At 37.2% G+C, this 26,267-nt stretch overlaps 2 protein-coding genes and 1 pseudogene across 6 annotated transcripts; all 3 read right to left on the bottom strand.

Annotated features, from left to right (window-relative positions):
- Positions 1-7,687: 7,687 nt before the first annotated feature.
- On the bottom strand, positions 7,688-11,409 carry LOC125222002 (scarecrow-like protein 14 pseudogene; annotated as a pseudogene). Of its 2 annotated transcripts, none has more exons than XR_016134554.1 (3): positions 11,290-11,409; positions 8,408-10,890; positions 7,688-8,016 (listed from the first exon to the last, which is right to left on the bottom strand). The product of XR_016134554.1 is annotated as a scarecrow-like protein 14 pseudogene, transcript variant X1 (transcript). The 2 variants fall into 2 exon arrangements; XR_016134555.1 differs by lacking the exon at positions 11,290-11,409 and adding an exon at positions 11,085-11,175.
- A 5,189-nt stretch (positions 11,410-16,598) lies between these two features.
- Positions 16,599-18,989, bottom strand: LOC125197977 (telomere repeat-binding protein 5-like). Of its 2 annotated transcripts, none has more exons than XR_016134737.1 (4): positions 17,921-18,989; positions 17,782-17,842; positions 17,235-17,593; positions 16,599-17,143 (listed from the first exon to the last, which is right to left on the bottom strand). XR_016134737.1 is itself a non-coding variant. In XM_089063338.1 (4 exons), the coding sequence occupies exons 2-4, from the start codon at positions 17,567-17,569 to the stop codon at positions 17,071-17,073; spliced, it is 333 nt and encodes a 110-aa protein (XP_088919464.1). In that variant the 5' UTR covers positions 17,570-17,593; positions 17,782-18,989; the 3' UTR covers positions 16,599-17,070. The 2 variants fall into 2 exon arrangements, 1 of the variants encoding a protein (XP_088919464.1); XM_089063338.1 differs by having other exon boundaries at positions 17,235-17,453; positions 17,529-17,593; positions 17,782-18,989.
- Positions 18,990-19,508: 519 nt separating this feature from the next.
- LOC125219591 (protein INVOLVED IN DE NOVO 2-like) lies at positions 19,509-25,551 on the bottom strand. Of its 2 annotated transcripts, none has more exons than XM_048121610.2 (8): positions 25,444-25,551; positions 23,080-24,361; positions 22,766-22,947; positions 22,305-22,373; positions 21,930-22,217; positions 20,648-20,848; positions 19,951-20,189; positions 19,509-19,863 (listed from the first exon to the last, which is right to left on the bottom strand). In XM_048121610.2, the coding sequence occupies exons 2-7, from the start codon at positions 24,344-24,346 to the stop codon at positions 19,953-19,955; spliced, it is 2,244 nt and encodes a 747-aa protein (XP_047977567.1). In that variant the 5' UTR covers positions 24,347-24,361; positions 25,444-25,551; the 3' UTR covers positions 19,509-19,863; positions 19,951-19,952. The 2 variants fall into 2 exon arrangements, with proteins under 2 accessions (XP_047977567.1, XP_088924545.1); XM_089068419.1 differs by having other exon boundaries at positions 23,080-24,353; positions 25,444-25,544.
- Between the last annotated feature and the right edge of the window lie 716 nt (positions 25,552-26,267).

Genomic DNA, 26,267 nt, shown 5'->3' on the forward strand with positions numbered 1-26,267 from the left:
ATCATTACTTTACTCTCGGCTCCGTTTCCGAAAAAAATCATTCAACGTGTCAAGAACAGACAAGAATATATTTTGAAATAAATTCATGTCATTGAATAAAATCACATCATAATAGTAGAGGAAGATCTCATCTTCTAAAGATTCCGATATGGATTTAACTAGACAAAAAGGAAGGCGGTGGGGCCATCCATGGGCAATTAATATAGTCCCACAACTTTGACTCTGTGGATCCATACATCAGTCTAAAAAAATAATTAGTATTCCTCCATATGAAGATATCAGAGTCCTTTCTTTTGGGCACAGAAATTTATGAGATATTGTTTAGTAACGTAAGTGGAGTTAATAGTAAAGTAAATATTTATACTCAAATATATGGGACATCTCTAAACGGAATAAGAGTCTAATATCTTGAGACGGAGAGAGTAATATTAGTTTTAATATAAAATTAATAAGATAAGTAAGAAATAAAGATTAAAAGAATATTGAAATGTTATTAGTAAATTATTACAGACAAACTTAGAATGATATAGACTAATTTTGATGAACACTCCCAAATAAAATTAAATAAAATTCTTTTTGTTTGACCAATGAGGTACTTTATTTTTTATGGTCTTTGACTTTTTCAATGATATATATGAATTTGGTTCAGATTAGGTAATGTATCTGACCCAAATGCGCTGATTTCTTCATCTTCGCTTAAATGGGGTGTCAATGTGTTATTCTCTCTCTAGACTTTGTAAAAGTAGTTAATCATTCCATTCATGTTTATTTTCAATGATGTTGCATTGATGCCACAATCCACACATAAATTAAAAATAATAATACTTTCTCGCCTAAGATCCAAAACTTTTACATGAGTCACGACATTAATCATGATATAAGAAAGATTTGTGAGTTTTATATTCTATGCTTATGTTATAAAAGTAGAGAGGAAAAAAATCTAAAAATTAAAACAAATGGAAAAATGACAAAAGAAAAAGGGGGAAATAATATAAGACGATCTTCTATAAATATGGAAAGATTCTCATAGATTACAAATGTTCTAAACGTTGGAACATCAGCTAACTTTTAACCTTTTAGTTGGTCGTAACCGCCGCCATCATCTATTAAAATGTACTTGTTGCGAACAAGTATCAAGGTTGGGAAGAAGAAATGTTTGAGAGAAAAATCTGGAGTGTTTATTGATTCTATCTCAAGTTTGAAATTGGAAATTCTTTTTTACACCGAGTCCTATTTCAGCTATAAGAGGGAACTCAACTCATCAACACAAATGTTGATCCCACGGCTAACATTCAATCTATCAACTAAAGAATCAACGGCTAAGATTTAAACATTCATTTAAAGTCATAAGCCATGTATCACTAAAAGGCTTAAGCTATTTGAGCATATATCTACAAATCTCCACCTTGCTCAAGTAGTTCCATCAATTTGCTGCAGTAGAGTCAGCCTTCTACACAGCTCGAGTTTTTCCCTTGGAAGAGCCTTCGTCAACATGTCAGCTAGATTGACTGCAGTAGCTATCTTGAACACCTCCACTTCACCTTCTTCTATCTTTTCTCTGATGAAATGTAGACGCACATCAATGTGCTTGCTTCGCTCATGGAAGACTTGATGCTTAGCAAGATACAAAGCACTGCTTCTATCACACCCAATTGACACTGATTTCTGCACCAATCCAAACTCTGCAGCTAATCCCTTCAACCAGACGCTCTCTTTGACTGCCTCTGTTAAAGCAAGATACTCAGCCTCTGTCGTTGACAATGCTACAACATGTTGAAGACCTGATTTCCAGCTCACTGCAGAACCAAACATTGTGCACATAACTGGATTGTGACCTCCTGTTGTCTATGTTACCAGCAAAGTCAGAGTCACAAAATCCCATCAATGCATCACCTAACCAGGAACTTCCTCCACCATACCAGATACCCAATGCTGCAGCTCCCTTCAGATACTTAGTAGCCACTTTAAAGCTAGCCAATGTTCCCTGTCATGATCTGACATAAATCTGCTTGTCAAGCTAACAGCCTGAGCAATATCTGGTCTTTTGCATATCATGACATACATCACACTTCCTATGATGTTAGCATATGGTATGCATTTCATTTCTTGTCTTTCCTTTCACTCTTTGGCCTCTGCTCCATTGACAGCTTGAAGTGTTGTGCCATTGGAGTACCAACATCCTTCAAACTGTCAATTCTGAACTTCCTCAAGAATCTCTGAATGTAATCAGATTGTCCAAGTCATATGCTTCCATTCTTCCTATCTCTGATTATATTCATGCCAATGATCTTTCTTGCAGGCCCAAGATCCTTCATGTCAAATTTTGATCTGAGATCCTCCTTAACCTGTTGAACCTCCTTCATAATAGAAACAACAATTAGCATGTCATCTACATACAACAACAAGTATGCTATAGCTGCTCCACCTCTCTTCTTAAGATACACACATGAGTCATACTTAGATCTGATGAAGCCACAACTCATCATGTGGTTTTTGAACTTCTTGTGTCATTGCCTACTAGCCTGCTTCAGCCCATAGAGACTTATATTGAGCTTGCATACTTTCATTTCTTGTCCTGGGCTAACAAATCCCTCAGGTTGTACCATGTATATGGCTTCCTCTAAGTCACCATTCAAGAAATCAGTTTTTACATCCAGCTGCTCTAACTCCCAGTTCTCCTTTGTCACAATGGACATCAGCATTCTAATAGAGTTGTGCTTCACTACTGGGGAAAAGACTCCATTATAGTGTATTCCATATTCCTGGCTAAAACCCCTTGCAACCAGCCTGGCCTTATATCTTATTGAGCCATCAGCCTCTAATTTCTTCTTAAAGATCCATTTACAAGTAACCAGCTTCCTGCCCTCCACCTTATCCACCAAAACCCACGTTTTTTTTTCCAGCAAGGACTCCATCTCCTCATTCATAGCTTGCAGCCACTTATCCTTTTCATTACTCTGCACAGCTTCTGTGTAAGTCAATGGTTCCTCAAGCTCCACCTCCTCTGCTGCCATAAGTGCATAGAAGACCATCTCATAATCAGAAAATTTGGAGGAAGGCTTTGGTACTCTTCTGACCCTGTCTCTGGCCAACTTATAATTTTGCAGATCCTCAAGCTCAGTGTGTGGCTGATTAGTCCCATCATGAGACCCGCTGGAGCTGTCATTTACTGCCTCAGCATCATTATTTATCTCATGTGTGTGTTGAGCTCGGCCTTGATCTCTCACCTCACCTGGCTCCACCTCAAAGTCATTATCACCATCAGAAACAACTCTGACTCCATCAGAACCAGCAACCTTATTCAAATAAGGCATATCATGCTCCAGAAATATCACATCCCTGCTGATCAGAACCATTTGTTGCCCAGGTTCTATACACCACAACCTATACCCTTTGACTCCCTTTTGATACCCAAACATCACACACATTAATGCCATGGGGTCTAGTTTCCCTTGTTTCACATGTGCAAACACTTTGCAACCAAAAGGTTTCAAATATTCATAGCTTGAATGTTTTCCATACCATCTAAAGTCTGGAGTGTCCCCATCTATGCTTGATGATGGACACTTATTCAGCAAATACATTGTTGTGGAAACAGCCTCTCCCTGAACCGTTTTTCCATTCCAGAGGAGAACAACATACATCTAACCCTCTCAACAATGGTCCTATTGGCTCTCTCTGCCACACCATTCTGTTGAGGGTTCATGAGGACTGTCCTGTGCCTTTTAATTCTCCTTTCCTTACAAAAATTATCAAACTCTCTAGACACATATTCAAGTCCATTGTCTGTCCTAAGACACTTCACCTTGCATCCCTTTTCTAACTCCACCTCAGTACACCAATTCTTAAAAGTGTTAAAAGCTTCTGACTTCTCTTTTAGAATATAAATCCAAATTTTCTTAGAATAATCATCAATTAATGACATGTAATATCTGCCACCTCCAATAGTACTAACAAATGCAGGGCCCCATAGGTCTCTATGAATGTAATCTAAAGGAGAAGCAGATGTGCGTTTACCAGTGGGATACGACTGCTTTTTAGCTTTTTCTATGACGCAGTCTTGACAAGGATCAGGCTCTTGTGTGTCATCTGCTGAAATAATATTCTTTCTTAGAAGTTCCTTGATGCTCCCAATGGCTGGGTGTCCCAACCTATTGTGCCACAGCTTCAGGCTTGTAGGCTTAATGGAATTCACTTCATTCCTTTGAACTTTAACAACTGAAGCATAGAGGTAATACAGTCCAGGGGCGGAGCCAGGAATTCAACTCAGAAGGGGCAAAAATATTATAAATAAATTTTAAGAATTTGTGGTGGGACATTTATAGAGAAAATTGAAAAAATTGGAAAAATTATAAAACAAAATGATAAAAAAAAGTATGTTGAGGAGGGGCAAATGCCCCTTATCCCCTTAATGTAGCTACGCCCCTGATACAGGCTGCCTCTTCTATCTGCTGTCATAACCACATTCTTTCCCTTCTTTACCAGCATCTTGCCACCAGAGGAGAAGAAAGAACACCCATTTGCCTCCAGTGACCCCAGAGATACCAAGTTTCTTTTTACTTTTGGAATGTACCCCACATCTATGAGAAGTCTAACTGACTGATCCTGCATCCTGAGCCTAATTGACCCAATGCCCTTCACATTACAGACTTGGTTATTACCTAATGTCACAGTACCAAATGCCTCACTTAACTACTCATACCAGCTCAAGTTTGGGCATATATGGAAGCTACAACCACTATTCATTATCCAAGAAGCCCCATCAATGGTTTCCATGACATTCAGTGCCTCATCTTCTTGATTAATTTCCATACAATCAGAAGAACCAGAACCTTGATTCCAGAACCCGCTTGTTTCTTTTTCCACCCAAAACAGTCCTTCTTTAGGTGACCGGGTTTCTTGCACCAGAAACATACCTGCTTTCTTTCTGATCAGGCACAGGAGGTGGTTTAGGGGCATCAAACTTCTTCTTGAAACTTTTATTTCCCTTGAATCCCCTGATATTCAGACTTTCTAAAGAGACATCCACAATTTTGGCAATTGCAGATTGTAATTCCTTGGCCCTTAAAGCCGATTGAACTTCCAAGAGGGTGATCGTACCTTCCTTTCCATACATGATTGCATCGTGGAGTTGATCGTACGCCTTCGATAGAGCATTGAGGAAGAGTATTGCTTTATCTTCATCTACGATGGTGACATCAATATTCTCAAGATCGTCGATGGCCTTATCGAAATCCTCCAATTGCTCCATCACGCCTTTATCTTCCATAAACTTGTACAAATAGAGCCGCTGCTTCATAAGCAGTCGGTTGGCAAGCGATTTTGTCATGTACAGATTCTCAAGCGTCGCAAGAATCCCAACTACTGTAGTTTCTTTGGCAACTTCCCTCAGCGCTTTATCGCCGAGACACAGAACCATGACGCTATGAGCCTTCGCCATGATTTCAGCTCGTTTTGCAACGGCCTTCTCATCAGAATCAACCGGAGCCTTTTCCTTTTCCTTCTCCTTCTCTCCTTCAAGCGCCGCCGATAGCCCTTGTTGAATGAGCATCGCGCGCATCTTCATCTCCCATAGACCGAAGTCATTCTTTCCGGTGAACTTTTCCGCCTCGAATCTTGAAGCCATCTCCTTCCGTGGATCCGTTTCCGATCAAGAACATAACCTTCAATTGCGTGCAGCGATTCCCGCAGACGGCGCCAATTTGTTGTGAACAAGTATCATTGGGAAGAAGAAATGTTTGAGAGCGAAATCTAGAGGGTTTATTGATTCTAGCTCAAGTTTGAAATTGAGAATTCTTTTTTACACCGAGCCCTATTTCAGCTATAAGAGGGAACTCAACTCATCAACACAAATGTTGATCCCACGGCTAACATTCAATCTATCAACTAAAGAATCAATGGCTAATATTTAAACATTATTTAAAGTCATAAGCCATGTATCACAAAAAGGCTTAAGCTATTTGAGCATATATCTACAGTACTACTATGATGGAAAGGTCTTCCCAAGCCCCCACTTAAGTCTATACATATGTATGAGGTTGAGAGTTGGAGATATCTGATGTGAACATCAAGGTTCGACATCTCACACACATCTATAAGAGAGGATTCTGTGGATGTATTGGAGGTCGAAGACGAGCAAGGATAATGAAAAGAAAGAAATAAGGACATCGACCGTGTGCAGTCTTGCCACGACAAGGTATTGGGCCATGCCATGGAGAACATAGCCTTGTACACGGCGTATATGCTATAATGCTAAGAACACGACACATGTGGACTGTAAGAGAAGGGAATAGAACCTTGCACACGGGTTATGTTGATTGTGCGAGATGAGAACAATACATCATCCCACAGAGACCATTTGGTTACTCAACCTTACCATATGGGTCGTGTGGCTTTGCAAGTGTCCTCGATGATTCTTTGATGAATGTTATCTTTTTTTGTACTCCCTTCGTCCCATTAAATATGCAACATTTGGGATTTGACACAGGTTTTTATGTAGTTTGTTTTGTGAGTTAATGAAGAGAGAGTAAAGTAAGAGAGATGAAAAAGTAGAGATAGAGATGTTTCTATTTTAAGAAATGTTTCATTTTTAATGGGACAGACTAAAAAGGAAAACGTTTCATTTCTAATGGGACAAATGGAGTATTATTTTCCTTGCATTTTGTGATAAAAATCTTACAATGTTAGCAGTAGCGTTACAGGAAATATTAGTGGAATTGTTAGCACCGGTGTGAAACCGACAAAAACTATTCAAAAAGGTAATTCACTCATATTAGTAGAACTCTAGAGCACTGGTGTGAAACCAACAAAAACTATTCAAAAGGTAATTCGCTCGTATTAGTAGAACACTAGAGCACTGGTGTGAAACCAACTATATATTTCCTCTTAGTACTATTGACCTATTTCAAAAGTAATGGGCCGTTTATTCCTCCACCATACATTTAAAAACATGCATAATGGTGCTTTATTTCAGAGTATGATACTCACTTCTTTCTTACACGAGTTTTAAAAAAAATTAGTTGTATAAAGTCAGTGGTACATAGATTTCACTCGTAATACTCCATCAGTCCCAAGGCATTCATTTTTAGTTTATCCCAAGGTAGTTGAGTCATTTCCGTTTATGGTAAAAACTTTATTTCCTCTCTTACTTTACTATGTTTTCCATCTCTCTTACTTTATTCCCTCAATTACTTACTCTCTCCACTTTAACATTTTTAACAAATCAATTTCTTAAATCTCGTGCTAAAAAGAAATGCTCCAACAACCTTGGGACGGTGAGAGTATTAGTCTTAAAGAAGATGTGAGCGAAATGAGTGAGTGAAATGTATGGGCTATTACTATTCATAGTAAAATGAACCATGACTTCTATTGGCGGCGGACCGAAATGAAAAAATAGAACTCATATCGGCGGACAGGGGAATAAAATGTCTAGTCATGGTGTTGGTATGGTATTGTTTAATTGTGATTGGTTTGATTATATCCGTATGCAAGTAAATTAAAAAGATTTTATACATCGCCTTCCAAATTTAATTAACACTTAAAAGCGGAAAATGGTTGACTGTTACTATAAATTTATTTATCGGTAGTAGCCTTGACTGTCAACTGAATCGGAGCCGCCTTAACTCAGTAAACAAAGTATCAGTTGCTTCACTTTATCTACTAGGTGGTTAAGACTTAAGAGTGAATGTATCTTATAAAACTATCATTATATTAAAAACTAAGTCCCATTGGGTTAAATCGAATGCAGATTTTCAGTGGAAACAAACAACAGTTACTAGTTACTACAGTTACAAATAAAACTAACAAAAATCTAATTTACAACTGATAATTCACACCAAAAGCAATTTTCTGCTGCGTCAAACTCCATCCTCCCGAGCACATATCGCAACTCTGTCTCCAGATTTTGCATAGGCGGAGTGAAAGAGCAATCTTCAGAGGATGTGTTGGCTGCCCTTTTAGGCGATACTGCGGAAAGATGGCAATACAGCGACGAGCGATCTCCATAACCAATAGCTTCTGAAAACAAGTTCAGATATTACCATATTAGTCTACCAGCAGTCCAGCACTAAGCAGTTATTATATCAAATGACCAGGATAGCAAGTTGGTGAAGGGGACAACTATTGTCTACATCTTATAAAATACACTACCGCAATCCAATATCTACTGCGAATTTACTAATTACAAACAACATGGACTGAGTATCGCATCATATAAACATTTTACAATAGAAAAAAAACTAAAAAGAGATCCAATATCAAGTCCAGTCCAAACTTGCCCTGAAGACAATAAAATTGAGCCAATAGCAGTCATGTAGGAAGTCACTGATGTATGTACTCATGATTTGCTATTCTACAACATGATGAGCTAAATCTGAGGTGTAATTCAACCAGAGAGAGATCCAAGTACCTTGTAGTATGACAAGTTCCCTTTTGACTGATACAATGCTACTTCAAGTGCTGATATCATCTCAAGAGGCAAATGCAGAAATTGGTGTTTTCAGTATTGGGGCACCAAACTCACTCTTCAAATTCATGATGTATATAAAATGCAGAGGGTGGAGAGCCGAATAGGGGGTATATGATGCTTGTCTTACACACTTGCCTTAGAGGTCTAGAGTTAAGATGATGAAAGAAAATCAACTCAGATTTTTCCCTGAACACCCGATTGAACATATATCAGACATTAAGCTGGGACCCAACACGAGCTTGCATAAAGAATCCTGCCTTTCCAGCCCTGCAACATCCAACAGCCATCTTCATCAAAAAGAAAATCTTTGTGATATCCAGAACGCTTGTGTCTTATTTTTTTCAAGATCCCTTGATCCAAGGGCAGTGGTTTGAACCCAGCCCGTACATGGCGAACATGCCACTGCTTGTATGTCTCGGGTCTCTCAACCCTCTCTGCTCCCTCACATGCAACAACATTGATTACCTCACGGCCATAGAAATCTTGTTCAAAATCAATCCTCTGTGGATTATCACGAGGCAAGGTAGCATCAAACATATCAAACAAAGCAGAATAATGATACAGGGCCTCCCTGAAGCGAGTGACGAAGAAGGGAGCATTAAAAGATCCATTTGCTACAGCATTTACAAAGATATGTGGCTTTATTTTCCTGATTAGGTTCAGAACAGCATCCCTTGGGCTGTCGACCATAACTGTCTCATCCAGCAATCTGCCAAACCGGAAAAGAGTGTTCACAGCAATCACCTCACCACTTGTAATCTTAAGGTCCTCAATCTTAATTGCCTCCCAGTTTTGTGTTGCGATGGCTTGGTATTCGAACGGTACTCCAAAACGTTCACAATATTTTGCTAAGCGGATGCCTGTCTCCTCTAGACGTTCGGCTGGTCTAAAACCTGGTTGAGGATGCTCAATACCAGTAATGCGCAGTTTGAAATTCCCACTGGCTCTGTCAGCAAGATGCTGAATGAGGATAGGCCACTGGAAGCCGTAAAGGATACCGAAATCAATAATATGGAGTGTAGTTGCTTGTGAAGCCAACGAACAAATCATCTTATTTGCATAAGCCAACGACATCTTCTTGAATGGAGAGGCTGAAAGATACACCTGGTAGGCTTTTAACTTCTCTGCAGCCGTTATTTTTCTGCGAGTAAGGGATGCATAAAGCTCAGTTCCAGTACCACCCAGCCGTGCCTGAAGACCACTAGCAAACACATGGGCCAACCTCTGATACACATCACCAGTTGGAGAAGAATGCTGCATGATCTGCCTTAATTGTTCGTATGCTGTTCTACGATCATCAGCAGAAACGGATTGAGCACAACTTATCAAAAGGGATCTAAGGTCCATGGAATCCTCCTGCTTCTCATTTTTCTTTGTGCGAGCTTTTCTGCCATTAGACCCATTAGGAAGCACTGCTGGCAGCAGAGCCGGGCTTTCCAGTTCAGCATCATCATTCCCACACTCCTTCTTGACATCAGTGCATAGAAGAACTCTATCAAACATTTCAGATAATTCAACCTCTTCAATGTTTGTTGCAAATTGCTTGCTGCTTCTTTCCACGTCTTCCGAATTCCCATCATCTGGATATTGATGCTTCCTTCCCTTGAGGCTACTATTAGAAGAATCACGAGGCTCTTCTTTTTCTGTTTTGATTGCAACAGCTGTACTTATATCTTCTGATTTTTGAGGCAGTTCATATTTGTCCAGATCAATAATCAATGGATTACTGGTAGGAAGGAATTTACTAGCTTCTTCCATCCCTCTCTTGAACTGCAAGACAGATTCACTATCACCAAAAAAACTCTGAAGGAGGCTTGCATCGCCAAAGGAGTCCATCTGTGCATTCCCATTACCATAGGTGTTGTTTACAGCATGTGGTAATGGTTGTGAATTGATCGGCATGACTGATTCCAACAAAAGATCCTGCTGATGACCATGTTCACCCGGATCAATAGAAGTACTACCGGCATTACTGCTGCTCGTGTACTCACTGGAGTTCCCAAAAAAGCTATCGGGACTGTCCAACTTGTTATCGCCAGAAGTTGCTGGATAGGACGGGGAAGGCGGGTATGTCTGTCCAATGACTTCATACAAGGATTTCTCAGCAGCGCGTAGGGCAAGGGGGTCGTGAAACATGCTAGGCTTCTCTTCCATATCCTCTTCAACCAGAATCTGATTGAGAAACTTTAGCACTGGATCAGAGTCTACATCGTCAGGAGAGTCGGTTTCGTAGCTCAGATTTAAAGATGGAGCAAAATTATCAGGGCCTGGGCTAAGAGGAAGGAAAGGGATATCCAGGACATCAAGGTTTTGAGACTGATCATAAATGGGGAGAAAGCCTCCATCATCAAAACTAAATTCATTAGCTGTATCGGAATCACTGAACCAAGGATCCATGAGAAAGGATGACTCCAATAAAAACCCTAATCAAACAGAATGTTAATTGTCAATAATTACTCCGATTTACTAAAAAAGGAGCCAAGAATCAAACTGATTAAGAAATTAAAACCCACAAGGCTATATATAACAATCCAATCCAAACAAATCAACAGTGATAAATATTGTTTCTAAATTCAGCGAACAAGAAATTGGTAACAACAGTAACACGAGTCCTTACTACTTAGATAACCATGTTCATCATACGCTGAAAAAGCAACATAAATTATGGAAAAGATTGCATCTGAAATCCACAAAAAAAAAAAAAAAAAAAAAAAAAAAAAACTGAACAGAAAACTGCTTAGATTAACAGAAAATAAAATAGTGAAGCAAGTATTGGAGATTGAAAGGTGAAGTGAGTAGAAAAGGAGAATCTGCGTGTGTACCTCAAAAATTCGTAAAGTGAAAAAAGCGGAGGAGTAAAGATTGTGGATTGAGTTAACTGGGATCGAGTATATCGTTAATTATGGATAGGCATTAGCATTATTCTGTCTCTATTGTTTATTACAACAATTTTTACTAAATAACCCTTCATTTCTGCTTCGCTATAACCAATTTCATAGTTATATGCCACGTGGCATTACTATAGTAGTACTACTTCTATTTTCTTTAAATGGTTAGAGCACTCCCAATGGAGGTGGCGAATTCTCGGCGATAAATCGCCGATTATCGCCGAATTATCGCCGGCCATTGTGGCGAAGTCGGCGATAATTCGGCGATAATGTTACCGTTGCTTCGCCGAGTGGCGATTTATCGCCGGATTATCGCCGAGCGATCGCCGGCCACTGTGGGCGACGCTCGGCGATAATCGGCGATTTTTAAAATTTTTTTTTTTTTTTTTGGCCGAACGGCTATTTTATCCCACCCCTATAAATATTTCATCCTCTTCCTCCATTCATCACCCACAAACTTCATTCACACAAATTTTCAATCTTTTTTCTCTCCATCTTTATTAAATGAGTTCTGATTCATCGTCTCGTGCTCAGTCCGACCATCATTCTTGAAGCCGTTGCCGACCAACGGCTTTGGATTTGGCATGCTTATTTTGGTATAGCCGGGTCGAACAACGACCTAAATGTTCTCAATTCCTCGCCCCTTTTCAACGAGCGGATCAACGGATTAGGCCCCTCCATCGAATTCACGGCCAATGGCAATGTGCATAACATGGGGTACTACCTGGCTGACGGCATCTATCCGCAATGGCCCGTGTTTCTGAAGACGATCAGATGCCCACTCGGAGATAGAAGAAGGTATTTTGCCCGAGCGCAAGAGTCTGCGCGCAAGGATGTGGAGAGGGCATTTGGGGTGCTCCAATCGCGATTTGCACTGGTAAAGGGTCCGACGCGCTTTTTCTACCAGGGGGATATTGCCGATATCATGTATGCGTGCATCATCATGCATAACATGATCATCGAAGATGAACACGAAGGCGTCCTCGACGTCACCAACGACCCAAGTGTTGCATCATCGAGTCACGGTGTCTCAACCGAGTCCGCCCGCCAGGGTGTACCGCACAACGAACATGAACGGTTCCAGGCGTTCATGGACATACACCAGAAGGAGGCCCATCAAGCACTACAACACGATATCATCGAAGAATTGTGGGCAAATAGAAACCGCGCCCACCGCCCTTGAATTTTTTTTTCTTTGAATTTTTTTTTTGATTTTTTATTTCCATTCGTGTACTTTTTTTTTTTTTAATTTTCTTCGTTGTAATGTGTACCCGTGTTTAATACAACGAACTTTATTACTATTTATTTGATTTATCTTTATAAATTAAATAAGCTAGCTTTATTATATATAAAAATAAAACAATTAAATTAGTGATGATGTAAAAATGAAATGTTGAGTTAGGGAGAAATAAGGGAGAAATAAGGGAGAAACCATTGTAGGGGTTGGCTAAAAACTGGGGATAAAATGTGATGCTGATGTGGCGCTGATGTGGCAGGAGTTAGGGAGAAATAAGGGAGAAATAAGGGAACTCCATTGGGAGTGCTCTTACAGAGTCATGTTAGTAGTATTGTAGTAGTATATGTTTGATTACGATAATATGTAGTAGTATATGTTTGATTACGATAATATGTAGTAGTATATGTTTGATTACGATAATATGTAGTAGTATTATTAAAGTTCCCAACTAATTTTGCTTATCAAAAATATTTTGAATTATAAAAAAAAATTAATTAAATTTCAAACTGTAAATTTTGTACAACTTACGTATTAAAAAAATAGAAACATTTGAAACGACACGAGTTTTAATGCACAATTGATAAAGTAAGTAAGAAGAATTGGTAAAGTAAGAAAAATGAGTAAACAAGGGAGAGGAAGAGAAAAAGTAGTGAAAACAGAGTTAGTGGATTATGAGGTCCATGTCCTAAAATTGAAAGATTATAAGTTTCTAATTTTAAGGAACAGTTCAAAATGGAAATAGTTGCTATTTTTTAAAAAAGAAGGGAGTATAAAAAATATAGTACTCCCTCCGTCCCCGAAAGTTTGTCCAATTAATCTATTTCCGTCCGTCCCACAAAATTTGTCTCATTTCACTTTATACCATTCTTGGTAGTGGATCCATATTCCACTAACTCATTCCTAATCACATTTTATTATAAAACTAATATATAAAAGTAGGACTTACATTCAACTAACTTTTTCAACTCACTTTTTATTAAATTTCTTAAAACTCGTGTCTGGTCAAAGTGTGACAATATTTAGGGAACGGAGGGACTACTAGAATTTATATTTTAGTTATTGAAACATACATTAAATGTCTCATATTTACTTATTTGGATGGTTCCTAATAAATATCTCATTTCATTTCATTAAATGTCTAAATTTCACTAACTAATTCTCACTCTCATTGTATTATAAAACTAAATATATAAAAATAAGACTCACATTCCACTAACTTTTTAAATATAATTTTACTAACAAAGTCAAATAATTTCTTAAAATCCGCACTGATCTAATATGAGACATTTACTGTGGACCAGAGGAAGTATTGTTCACCACATGGATTGTTACCGATTCTCCTCCCCATTTAAAGAGGATTTATAGAGTTTGGCTAGGGATCTAACGAATTTTGAATTGAACTCATCCATTAATCACAAATCAATCCCCATTTAATTGAAGTCTTCAAGAAATACTTTTTCCTTTGCACCGCAGCTGATCAGCTTTTCATTTTGGATGCCCTATCGCAAGTGGTTGATTTCTTTTTTCGGCAAAAACTACTATATTTTCTTTTATACTTCATTCTCTCATTATCTCTCATACTTTATTTACTGTTATGCACTATTCTCCCTACTTAACTCAATAAATATTATTTTCTTAAATCTCATATCGAAAAGAGTTAATCGCTTGCGACGGGACAAATGAAGTGTTAATAAGTTTTACTATCGTGGTTAATATCGAAGCACCGAATCCGAATTACATAATCTGGTCTCCTTTTTAATTGAATTCATTTTCCACGTGTCAAGATATTTTATATCCATTCATTATTTGAGCTTGCTATCTAGCATAAGTTAGAGTTTCATGCAGTAGATCATCTTGCAATCATGCGTATTGATACACAATTTATTAGCATCACTAGATCATCTTGCAATCATGCGTATTAATTGATGCGCAATTTATTAGCATCATTATTACAATTTACAATTACTAGCAAGTATACAATTTATTAGCATCACTGAGCATCACTACAATTTCAAAATTCGGGTTCGGGTCTATTTGACTCGAACAGTTGTGGGTCTACTCCACCCAATCTAATTACACAAGTTGATTGGATATTTAAAAATCTGATGGGCTAAGAGATTTACTCAATAAAGTTTCTAATATGTCCAAGTCCAGAGAAACATTGACCGAAGCTAGTTTCAAAATTAAGCAGTCAAAGCTTGAATCATTCTTTATTAATCTATTTGGCCTACATTTTGGTCTTGTTCCTGCAATGATTAGTGCTAGTTTTTCATCAATTAGCATTTTAAGTAACACTTTTGACTAGATGATAAAACCTATAACAATTTCGTTTTTGCTACTTAAGACGATAAAATATTAAAGTTGAATGAAATTATGTTGTTACTTTCTGAGACAACATGTATTATTAAGTAGGTACTATTATCCATGCATAACTAGAAGTATTTAGGTGAAGCATATTTGTCATAAACTTATTTGGCTTTGGTGAGCCCAAACAAAACAATCCATTTTATTAGCTCAGTTTAGTTGATTAAATATTTCTTTCTCCGTATATTGACCGAGAACTGAGTCACCTAAAAATTTAGTGGATGTATGTGAATAATAAAGAAATATGTTCTCATTTAAAAATGGACAAATTAACCCACTTATCAATTAAATACTTGGAAGCTGGAACCTTTGTGTGCAAGTTTTTGCTTTGACTAGACAAATAATTAATCATATTTTGACTGAGCTTCATTTAGTTATTTGTTGGTTTGAAGAGGAGAAATATAACTTGGAGGCTTCTGACAGATATTAGAATTATCCCAGGGTAGCATAAAAGTCTTTGTGTAATTTTCTAAAGTAACTCCTAGTGTTTTGTATTTTGACACATTAATAATTTATTTTTTGACACATTAATAATTTATTTTTTACAAAATAAAATCGAAACTATAAAACACCTAAATAAAATAATATTGAAAGCAGAAAATATACTAGCTACATGGTGTAAATAAATCACCCATTTAAAAAAGAATATACACTTAAGATGAAAAAATTGTGTAAATTAATAATACTCCCTAGATCCGTTATTTATAGTCTCATTTTGATTCGACATATGTTTTATTAGACTTGTGATGGACTCCATTTTTATATATTAATTTTATAATAGAACGTGAGTGAAATGAGTTAGGTGAATGGTGAATTCCATTTACTTAGAATGAAAAATGTACTGAAACATTAAATCGCGTATATTCAAAAAATGGCAAAATATGATATCATTTAACGGATTGAGGGAGTATTATTATTTAATGTTCTTCTTTAATAAACTAGTGTGCAGATGCGACCTTGTCTTCAAAATCCCGACATATGATGTAAAACGTTAAGGCCAATATAATAACCAAAAATTAATTCAAGACTTGAAGAAGAAATGTATACAAGTTCTCTTTTTCTTTCTCTTTACAACTTGTTTTGCTTCTAGAAGTCTCTCCATTTCCAATAATGGTCTACTTAGTTAAAACAGTCAAAGTGTATAACATTATATCTTCAAAAAGTGGATAGAAAGATTTTAAGAGTGAAAGTTAAAATTATTCACTTTTCTTACAATTCACCCATAAATTCGTTTCAAGATATTGCAATTGAAGGCATGGATGATATACAATGGGAAAATCTCATACAAATGTTTATAACAAAAACCCTCTTGTTAAAATACTCCCTCCGTCCCAACTCAGTTGAGTCGTATTTTTTTTTGGAACGTCCGAGCAAAGTTAAGTTATTTTCTTTTTTGACACAAAACAAAACATCAAATGATTCTTACTTTATTTCATCATCTACTTTACTCTCTTTATCTCTCCTGCTTTTTTCTCTTTCCTATTTTATTTTACTTTCATTTAATATATTTAACACAGTTTTTTAATCTCCATACCTAAAAATTTTGTATCAACTTAGTTGGGACAGAAGTAATGCCTTTATACTGGGCAAAATCAATGGTTCTACATCAACAAGACGCGATTATATTACAATTGAGAGAAACTTCACACTAAAAAAGATTGCAAGTTTCCCAGTATAGCATAATGAATTCTGCCTCTTATTCCTTAACCAATTTACAACTGCTACAACCCAAATATTAGTACATAAATAGACTAATTTTCTCCTTTTATTTTGACACACTTGTTATACATACTACTATTAGTATTGAATTAATCACAGGAAAACAAAATGAAGATATCACACACCTAAACTGACGTGTCGTGTCATGTCGTGTCCTGTCTCGTCGACAAAAGGAGCCCAACTTCTATAGAAACAGGCAAGTGTCTGGCTGTGCTGTTTTGGTTGATGCCGTGACCAGTAAGCATGAGCCGTCAAGACCCTGTCCAGGAGTTCCTGTGGCCCGGGCTCACCCCGCCTTTGTGAGGTGTGGACCAAAACGGACAACTAACTAGTACTTCATTATACGCCATTTTACCAACGCAAAACATCTTATACGTTGTAGACATAACGGTTACTCATTTTACCTTCAAATCGACATAAGTCCTATGTTTTGCATTATCAAAAGCTCTCAGTTTGACACTGCGCCATCTGCACGAATAATTAGCCTATGACTTAAACACGCAGCTTTAAGCGAATCCGAAACCATCATAATCACATGCTTAGAAGGTTTCAACAATACCTTCCAGTTCCGAGTTTCCCAACAACCTGAACTAGAGCTTCCACTTCAACAACGGTGAAGGGTCGCTTAGATTTCCTCACTGACACCACAGCTAACACGTCTTGTTTCGCTGGGACCAGTGCCTTGGACTCTGAAGTGGTTCTCTGCGACGACATACCAGGAGGAGAAGGAGCTGAATCGTGATCGCTTTCTATGAAATTGTTCCCCAGCTGGCAGCCACTTTGAGTCGTACATACAAATAAATTACTCCCTTCGTCCCCAAACAATAGTCTGCTTTTGCGAATCGAAGAATACCTGGCAGGGCTCGCCTCAAGAGTGAATCCCAGGGTATCCATCTTGTTATCATGAGAAATTCCGGTCTGCAACAAAGTCTTGTTATCATCTCTCGAATCTTCTTACCCTCAAGTACTACCCCGACACATAAACCACCACCAAGCACTATATTTACTGCTTCCATAACCATATGCTGTATAACAGTATATATTAACCATTAACCAATAATGTGAAATGTTTCTAAACCAATGCAGCAACGGTTGATCTTCGATACCTTGAGAGAACCAACGGTTGCAGTAACTCTGGAACCTTAAAAGACTTGATCCTAAGCTTGACTGAGCCAAACAGAAAATATTTCAATATGAGAACCTCTTTGAGTGACTTGAGCCTATCAGAGTTAGAGGCGGAACTACATTCAAATAGCTTCCTCTTTCTGAACTCTGGCGCTTATTAGAAGAGTTAGAGGCGGAACTCTCGCGCCCCTCTCTGGGAACTTTAAAACCATTCTTCCTGTTGAGATAATTGCAAACGGATGAAACTAATTTTAGACTACAAAACCACCGTATATAGTTGACAGCCAAAGCAAGCATAAATTAAAATTCCAGAGAAAGAATTAGAATTACTCTATTAGTGTAAAAGTCCAGAGAAAGCACACTAGTAGATCCTTGGCTACAAATCATAATTAACAGAAAGGAAACTCAATCGGAGATTGCTTATATCAAAATCCAAGCGCAAAAGGTTGAGCTTTTGATGAAAGAATCCAAAACAAAATTATTGCGGTTGCATTAAAAATGATATACTACCTTTTTATGATGGAATAGTTTATAAGTGATGGAATTCATTTTAAAAACAAACACAGAAATTAAGAGGCTGGACGAAAAGAGAGGAGAAGAGCAGAAACCATTAAGTAAAAGGAATTTCAGCAGTATTTTATGATATTATATCATGAATAATAGTAACAAGATACAAATTTTGAAAATTCTTTGCATGGTAAAATCAAACTTCCAAATGATAAGGAAAATAATTACGTAAGCTCTTAGATTTTCCCCTTTGAAGAAAAATCTGAAGTATTAGCAAAACCACAAACAGAAATGTGATCATCAGAATCTCTTCCAAGCCACCATGAATTATCTTCAACCATGCCAACAAACAACGCAAGATCAAAACTTTTTCCAACCCTTCTTGAATCTTGAACAACCAGATCATCTAATCCATTTTAAACGATAAAAAGAACTAATCTTTTAAATTTTATGCTATGCTTTTTATCTAAATTGTTGTTTTCTTTGAAAAGATAAGCAAAAACCCTGTGAAAACCACCCCTTCCATACCATACCATTGAAGACCTGTTCTCTTGTGGGCCATGGATGATGCCTCGTGGAAGTGGGATGTGAATCCAGTGGCTCCTACTACGCTACCCATCTATAAAACGTTAGGTTTACCAGGGAGGGAATTTTCTTTAAATATTTTTGTACCCCTGAAATTATTTTTGATTTTTTAATTTACCAATAATAATAATAATAATAATAGTACTTTCTTTAAAAAAATTGATGTTTAAAACTTAGATGAAGAGAATAGATTAGAAAACCGAGTAAAGTATAAAAGTAAATACAGTTTTTTTATAAGAAAAAATGATTCAATAAGTAGTGATTGAGAGGAGTGAGCTGGAGTTAATCAGTATTCTCTCTCGTTCACTTGCCTCCTCATCCCACTTTATATTGGTGCAGATGCAATCAAATTTCATTAGTTATAGTATCATCTGGTTCTGTCCATTGTCCAACCACAATGAGCCTAATGCTTCTTCACACCAACAGCACCTCCTGCAACATCTTGCCCGGTTCTTATAAACTCAACCAGGAGCCCTATCATCGACCCCGAATTCAACTGCCAAATCCCAGCTTCAATGGACCGGAGTTTCTGACAAGGATGAGGGGAAAGACCCTCATGTTTGTGGGGAGGAACAAGTGGCAATCGCTGATTTGCATTTGCATGATTGCCAAGACATTCTTGTGACAATTTAGATTACATATGTTTATAAACTTCAAAACTATTCAACTGGTTCAAAGATACAGTTGGCAAATATGGATAATCCGCTCCGGTAAAGCAAAGGATAGTTCCATTTGGCCAGAATATACTGAATAGTTATCAAAATACAATGGCTCGAGGTCCATTTTGATTCAAAGTTATATCACAATGGATGACAAAGAAACCAAAAGTCTGGCATTAAAGACAACAAAAGGTTAGCCTTACCTTCTGGTTAAGAACAACATCAATTAGAATTACCGACAACTTTTGGCGTCAAGTAGAAGCATTATCCGATATGCATAGGATAGACACAAAACCAAGAACTTCAATTTTCCTGCAACAGCAATATACAAAGGACTAAATTAAGAAACAGAACATGTAAGGAAATCAATAATCCTGCTATAAGTTGCAGCTGACAAACCTTTAATTCCTTCGGCGTTTTGGTTTGTGGAGCTTCCATTGTTTCATTAACTGTGCAATTCCCTCTTTGAGCATAGCCCTCCTCTGTTCACTGGTATTCCACAACTCTGGTACTGGATACCTACCGCTTGGATTGTACTCGTTCAATTCATTCAGAGCCTTCGTCACTACATCGTAAACTTCTTCCCCAAGTTCATTTTTTAGCTCTTTCAGCTTGTCGTCATTTTCATCAAGTACCTCCTAACAATCGAGCAAAAATTGAGTCATAGAATGATATGGAAAAGACAGCTTTCTTGAAGAACAAAAAAATATAAACAATTTGTACGTTGAGATCGTTATATTGGATACATAATTTTACTTTAGTTGAGCATTGGGGTAGTATCACACCTCAGTTGGAGTTCACAATAATGTTCTATTCTAACAATTCCGAAGAGAGAACAGAATATTAAAATACTGCTAAGATGTGTGTGTGCGCATATAGTGAGATTTGTTTCATAATCAATCAAATCAATTACATATGATACTATACTAAAAAAGATTTTGAGATCTGTACAATATACGTTTAGTTCAAACTTCTCTACGACCCAGATGTAAAGCTTGTCCACTTAAGTTCAGGCTTGATATCATGAGAGATCTCATCAAGCAGTAAAAAAAGGAGAGCACAAATTAGTGATGCAACATTGCTTAAAAAAGCATACCTTGGGCTTTCCTCCTTCCACTTTTACTTTATATGGATGCCAATATGAATCTCTAAGGTGATCTTCCCATAAGGAAACAAGTTCCAGTGCTTTTTCTGCATCTGCATTGCCATATTTCACCTTCACGAGATTTATAAATGGTTTCTCATCCAGATCCCCCATCCTCTTCACACATATGTTGGCACGGCCACCTTTTATACCCTATACATGATTAAGTTAAACATCAAATGCCAGTTAGATTCAAGATATATACTTCACCCCAACCACTATAATTGAAGCAACAAAAGCTTGTTTATTTTGCATTTGTCATGATGCTGCAACAATTTAACATCAATGTTTACTGATTCAAGTATAAGAAATTTTTTGCAACCTTGGAGTTAGACATGTGCATGGTCCACAAGAAATATCATTACAAGAGAATATCTATTGACTTTTTCCCATGGTAATAATTCTTCCCCCATGTTCCAAAACATTTTTATGTACTTGAAAGTAAGAAAAAGGAAGAACTATCAAGAAAGGACTGCCCAAATGGCCAGGAACTATATCGCTAAGAGACTCAATACTCAATCACCAAAGTGTTTTACTGATAATCCAAATTTGAACTTTAAATCTAGCTCCTTAATTGATAGTATCCAATTACAGCGGCCAAAAGAATGAAGTCTGGTATTAGGAATACGTTGTCTTACACAACAACAAAAAGAATGCTACCTCCTTCCATAAAAAATAATCTTGGTAGTGGACGACATGGGTTTTAATGCAAATTTGGTAAAGTAAAAGAGATCAAAAGAAAAAGTGGTTGAAGAATTGTTAGTGGAAAATGAGACTCACATCATTAGAAAAAGAAACTTGTCATAGATAGAGAATAATTTTGGTGGACATACCAAAATGGAAAAATGTGACTATTTTTCGCATATGGAGGTAGTACAATTTTCATAGCAAATTAAAAGTGCATGCTAGAAGAGAAAAAGGAAAGGAATCTGAGTTGCCTAATTCTTTTATGACTACATTTCATACTCTGGGTAATATTTAATATACGCACGTTTGATAACTCTGACAATACAATAATAAATTTGCTGATTATTAGTGAACACTAAAGCCAAGTTTAGTCACTTAGAAGGATACTGCTATCCATTTGAAGTCTATATTACAGAATCTATGTGACAGGATAAAATATCCTGATACGATGCACTGCGGAGAGCAATTAGTGGTTAATCAGCTTAACGAAAATTACACGCAGAGAGTGGGTAACTGGTACTATAATCAAACAGAACCAAAAACTTACAGCAATCAGCTCCTTGCGAGCTTCTTGAACCTCTTCATTAGTCCTTCTCTCCTTGATTATAAGATTTGAATTTAGAGATTCCACACCATCAAGTTCTTCTTCTTTATCCCTAAGCTCCTCTTCAATTGACTCCAGCTTCTTCTTAGCTTCCATATCTCCTTCTTCAGCCATAAGTTTCATAACCCCAATAGCTCCCTTTATGTGCTCAATCTGCAACTCTAATGCTTGCTTCTGATCAAGTTTTGCCTCAAGTTCTAAGATCTTTTTGTGAAGGAGTTCTTTCTCTCTCTGGTAATAAGTGATCAAAATTTACAAACTGCATTAAACGTCAGAAGAGATTGCATGTGTTACGGAAGAATAGAACAAGTAACGGACCTTCTGTTCTTCAGCAAGTTTCAGTATATTCTCGTCAGCCTTCTGGTGTTGCAAGATAGCCATATCATTCTGCAGAAAATCACCTGTCATTTTTAATTCCAAATACTCCCTCGTCCCAAGGAAGATGACCCCTTCCTTGGACGGCACGGGATTTTATGCAACTTTATATTGTGTGTTAAGTGGAGAGAGGAAAGTAAGAGAGACGGAATAAAGTAGAGATAAAATGTGTTTCCATTTTTAGTAATGAGTCATCTTGATTGGGACAAACCAAAAAGGAAAGTGGGTCATCTTTAATGGGACGGAGTACTTCATTTTTTCATTCTTTTTTGGGGGAGCGGGGATCAAGATCAGGAACATAAATAACTGATTCCCAAACATGACGTGATATAGTTCTTTTTTGGGGGATCAAGATCAGGAACATAAATAACTGATTCCCAATCATATATAAAATAATGTAGCACCTCTTTATTTTGGTCATCCAGCTTTCTCTTCTCACTCTCATTCATAGCCTGACGTTGATATAGTTCTTTCTCCCTTAGCTTGAGCTCTTTTTTCCGATCGTCCAGTTCTTCTTTACTTCTCTTCTGCTCCTTATAAATTTTCCTGAGTTCATGCGATGCAGCATCCTGCATTTTCTTCATTTCTTGAAAACAATGATAGAAATAAATTGTTAGAATATGTACATATATTGATTGTAGATGTGGGAATCTTTCGCAGCTAGAAGAATATGAAATGAAGCGCTTGACTGAAGAGAGAACTCAGTAACATATACTACCTTCGTTGTAGTTATGGGCCATATTTTCCTTTTGCACCACAATATTATTCATAAGTAAATCAGTCTTGCTAATAATCTTCTTTATCTCTTCACATTTCTTACTCTTTGACTTCAATTGATTAGTCAATGTACACATCAAGGAAGCGTCTTTCCTATGATGTTCTTTTTGGATATCGGATATGGTCTTGAGATCTGCATGATTCTGAAGATGTTTACCAATAAGTCCCCCTCCCAGATACTCCCTTTCACGGGCAAGCCAGCCGTACAACTTATCTCCCTTCTGTCTTTTGGAATACCAATCTCTCTTTCCATGGCTATCCACTTCAAATGCCTTCTCAAAAGCCATAGCATTTTTGAACCCTTCCCAATCTTTGCTGAACTCAACAATCGCAAATCCCGAGTGGCCCTGGAAACCCCACAAAGGGTGAACCTTCACAGGATTGTATCCTTGGATAACCCACTCATCCTTGAGCTTTCTGCCACTTTCACCCACATATCTTCCATCTTTTTTCTCAATTGGAAGGTTTGCAACAACAGCCATCCAAGGCCAAACGATAGGCTCGTCATCACCTCTGTCAGCAGACTGCCTTATAGCAGTACGAGATCGGGACAGCAAGTTCTCTTCAGATTTTAATGATCTATATTTGGCAATGCCGCCTACATCTGCTGATTCAGTATTTCTTTCTCCAGCCTCAGTGACTAGTTCATCTACTTCACCAACTAAATTTCCTCTCGGTGCTACTATTTCTCCCACTTCTGTCACCATTTCCCCAGGGTCAATATTGCCAGTGGCAGTATGAGTTAACATGTCACTATCAGCAGGTTTATCTACATTCGGAATAGTTCTCTCTACAGAGCATAAACTGTCATTTGGGGCTCCCTGTGGTAACCTAGATTTTCCAGTATATTTCCCATATTTTCTGTTATCATCATGACGACTCTTTGAAATATGAGGACTTCTCTTCATAGATTGTGATTTACTTCCTACCTCATCTCCATAACGATCCAAGTACTTAAGCAATCCTAAGTGTCGAGCTTTGTCCCCGAAGGTCGCACTTTTTGATTCTTTTGCAATTCTAGATGCATGTTGTTCAAGCTCTAACAGATTATACTCACTTCTCCTATAATTCTCACAAAAAGGGCATCGAAGATACTTCCCAGAGCCAGCGATTTTGAGTTTTCCATCCCTCAAATCTTTATAGTACTTATACTTTAAATCTTCCAGCTCTGAGCACCTACTTTCACTCTTTTTTCTTCTGTCAGACATCGTCAACCTGCAATCCTTGATGAACAAGATAAGGAAAGAAAAAGAATGATGAAGCTGATACTTAAATATGAAAAATATTTTATCTAATATTTTCTAGGCATAGATGTAAGTATTGGATAATAAAGTGCAAAAGCTCTTGCTTTAAGTAAGTAAAAAGTCCTTATACTAATTAAGCCAAGTGCTTACAAACAAAAAACAAGTTATGCATCCTAATTCACTACAACTAACCAAAGCACACTTGGTAGAATAATGTCATGATTACCATTGTTTTTATTTTTCAGGGATATTTTAATAAATGCTGCCTGTGCGATTGACAATTCACAGATGCTAGCACATCAGACACAACTTATTCAGGAAAGACTGGCTACAACCTCGATGGCGATTTACCCTTTTGAAAATAGAAGCAGTCAAAGTAATACGAGCTAAACCACAGGTGCAACAGAAAAGAGTAGAAGACATTACACAAATAATAGATTAATTATTATATCAATTCATATAATGGCAACATAACATCTCATTTACTACCCAGAATTCCAGAAATCGCCATAAGAATATGAGCATATACATCAAAACTTTATAAGATAAGAGGATATAAACTAATTTTTCATGCTCGGTTAATAGGAAAATTTGTTTGAAAAACATAGCACTAAATGTGTTTCTCCTCACATAAAGGTTGATGAAAACAGATGAATAGCTAGTTAAGTTTGGACCAATTTTCATTTCCCGTCAACTTCCGCAGTTTAGCTCTGTTTGCGTTGCTAATGCGCACAAAATAAACAACGCAGAGTTGCAGATGGTTACAAACATAAATAAATTAATGAAACAACAAACAGTAGAATAAATAAATCACTGCAATAAACAAACCATGCATTGATTCAACACATATCCATCTTAATCTTAATCACGCGGAACCTTGAACAAGTATAAAGAGGAGAGATCAGTGATCTAGGGTTTAAATGTCGAGAAGATGACGAAAAGTAGTCTAGGGTTTTTAACAAAACAAAATCGGAAGAGTTGCTTAAATCAATATATGCGTGATATTAGCGGGAGCATACGACACAATATTATGCAAAAACTTCTCCACAGCTGATTGATACCTTTGGAAAAGAGTAAATGCTTATGGAAAAGTGCAAGTCTGCAAGCTATGAATATCGGTGGAATGATTTTGCAGAAAATGAAACTGCGAAGTTGGATGAAAATAAAGCACAAGTTTTGTTTTTCGTACTAGTTCTGGAAGCGTGAGGCAGTAATTTTGCAGAAGGGTAATTACTATTTGCATTTTGCACCCCTTCAACTATACCTAATTTCTACATCCTACCCCTTAAAATTTGGCACCATTTGATTCAGCACGGGTTTTAAAAAATATAATACTCCCTCCGTCCCGGCTAAGATGACACATTGCTTAGCCGGCACGAGGTTTCAGGAGTTATTGGTTAAAGTGTTGAATTGGAGAGGGAAAATGTGAGTGTAAGTATTAAAGTAGAGAGATAAAGAAAGATGGATATTTTAATAAGAGAGAAAAAGTGGTTGAATGTATTAATTGGAGAGAGAAAGTTTCCAAAAAAGGAAATGTGTCATCTTAGTTAGGACAAACTAAAAAGAAAAATGTGTCATCTTAAATGAGACGGAGGGAGTATAAAGTGGGTTGAAAAAGTTAGTGTCATATGGATCCTACTTTTATATATTAGTTTTAAAATAAAATGTGAGTGAGAATGAGTTAGTGGAATGTGGGGTCTATTATCAAAAATGATAAAAGTGAAAGGTGACAAATTTTTAGGGACGGATAAAAAAAGAAATAAGTGATAAATTTTCAGAGACGGATAGAGTATTTTGTTCTGGTGGACTAAAATTTATTCATATTTACACCCAAAGGCGGTAGACGGGAATTAAGTTTTAATATGCATTTTTATTTGGACATGAG

Source organism: Salvia hispanica, chromosome 1 (genome assembly GCF_029641045.1).
Source record: "Salvia hispanica isolate PSC_SH4W2 chromosome 1, Shi_PSC_v1, whole genome shotgun sequence".
NCBI lineage: Eukaryota > Viridiplantae > Streptophyta > Magnoliopsida > Lamiales > Lamiaceae > Salvia > Salvia hispanica.

Bases quoted from the DNA above. Each gene is read 5' to 3' on its own strand.
- LOC125197977 (XM_089063338.1), bottom strand. From the start codon at position 17,569: ATGGATACCCTGGGATTCACTCTTGAGGCGAGCCCTGCCAG. The intron at 17,454-17,528 runs GTATTCTTCGAT...TACGACTCAAAG, and splicing joins CTTGAGGCGAGCCCTGCCAG to TGGCTGCCAGCTGGGGAACA. The intron at 17,144-17,234 runs GTATTGTTGAAA...TTATTCGTGCAG, and splicing joins GGGAAACTCGGAACTGGAAG to ATGGCGCAGTGTCAAACTGA.
- LOC125219591 (XM_048121610.2), bottom strand. From the start codon at position 24,346: ATGTCTGACAGAAGAAAAAAGAGTGAAAGTAGGTGCTCAGAGCTGGAA. The intron at 22,374-22,765 runs GTGCTACATTAT...GATTTTCTGCAG, and splicing joins TGGATGACCAAAATAAAGAG to AATGATATGGCTATCTTGCA. The intron at 20,849-21,929 runs GTAAGTTTTTGG...AATCATGTATAG, and splicing joins CTCGCAAGGAGCTGATTGCT to GGTATAAAAGGTGGCCGTGC.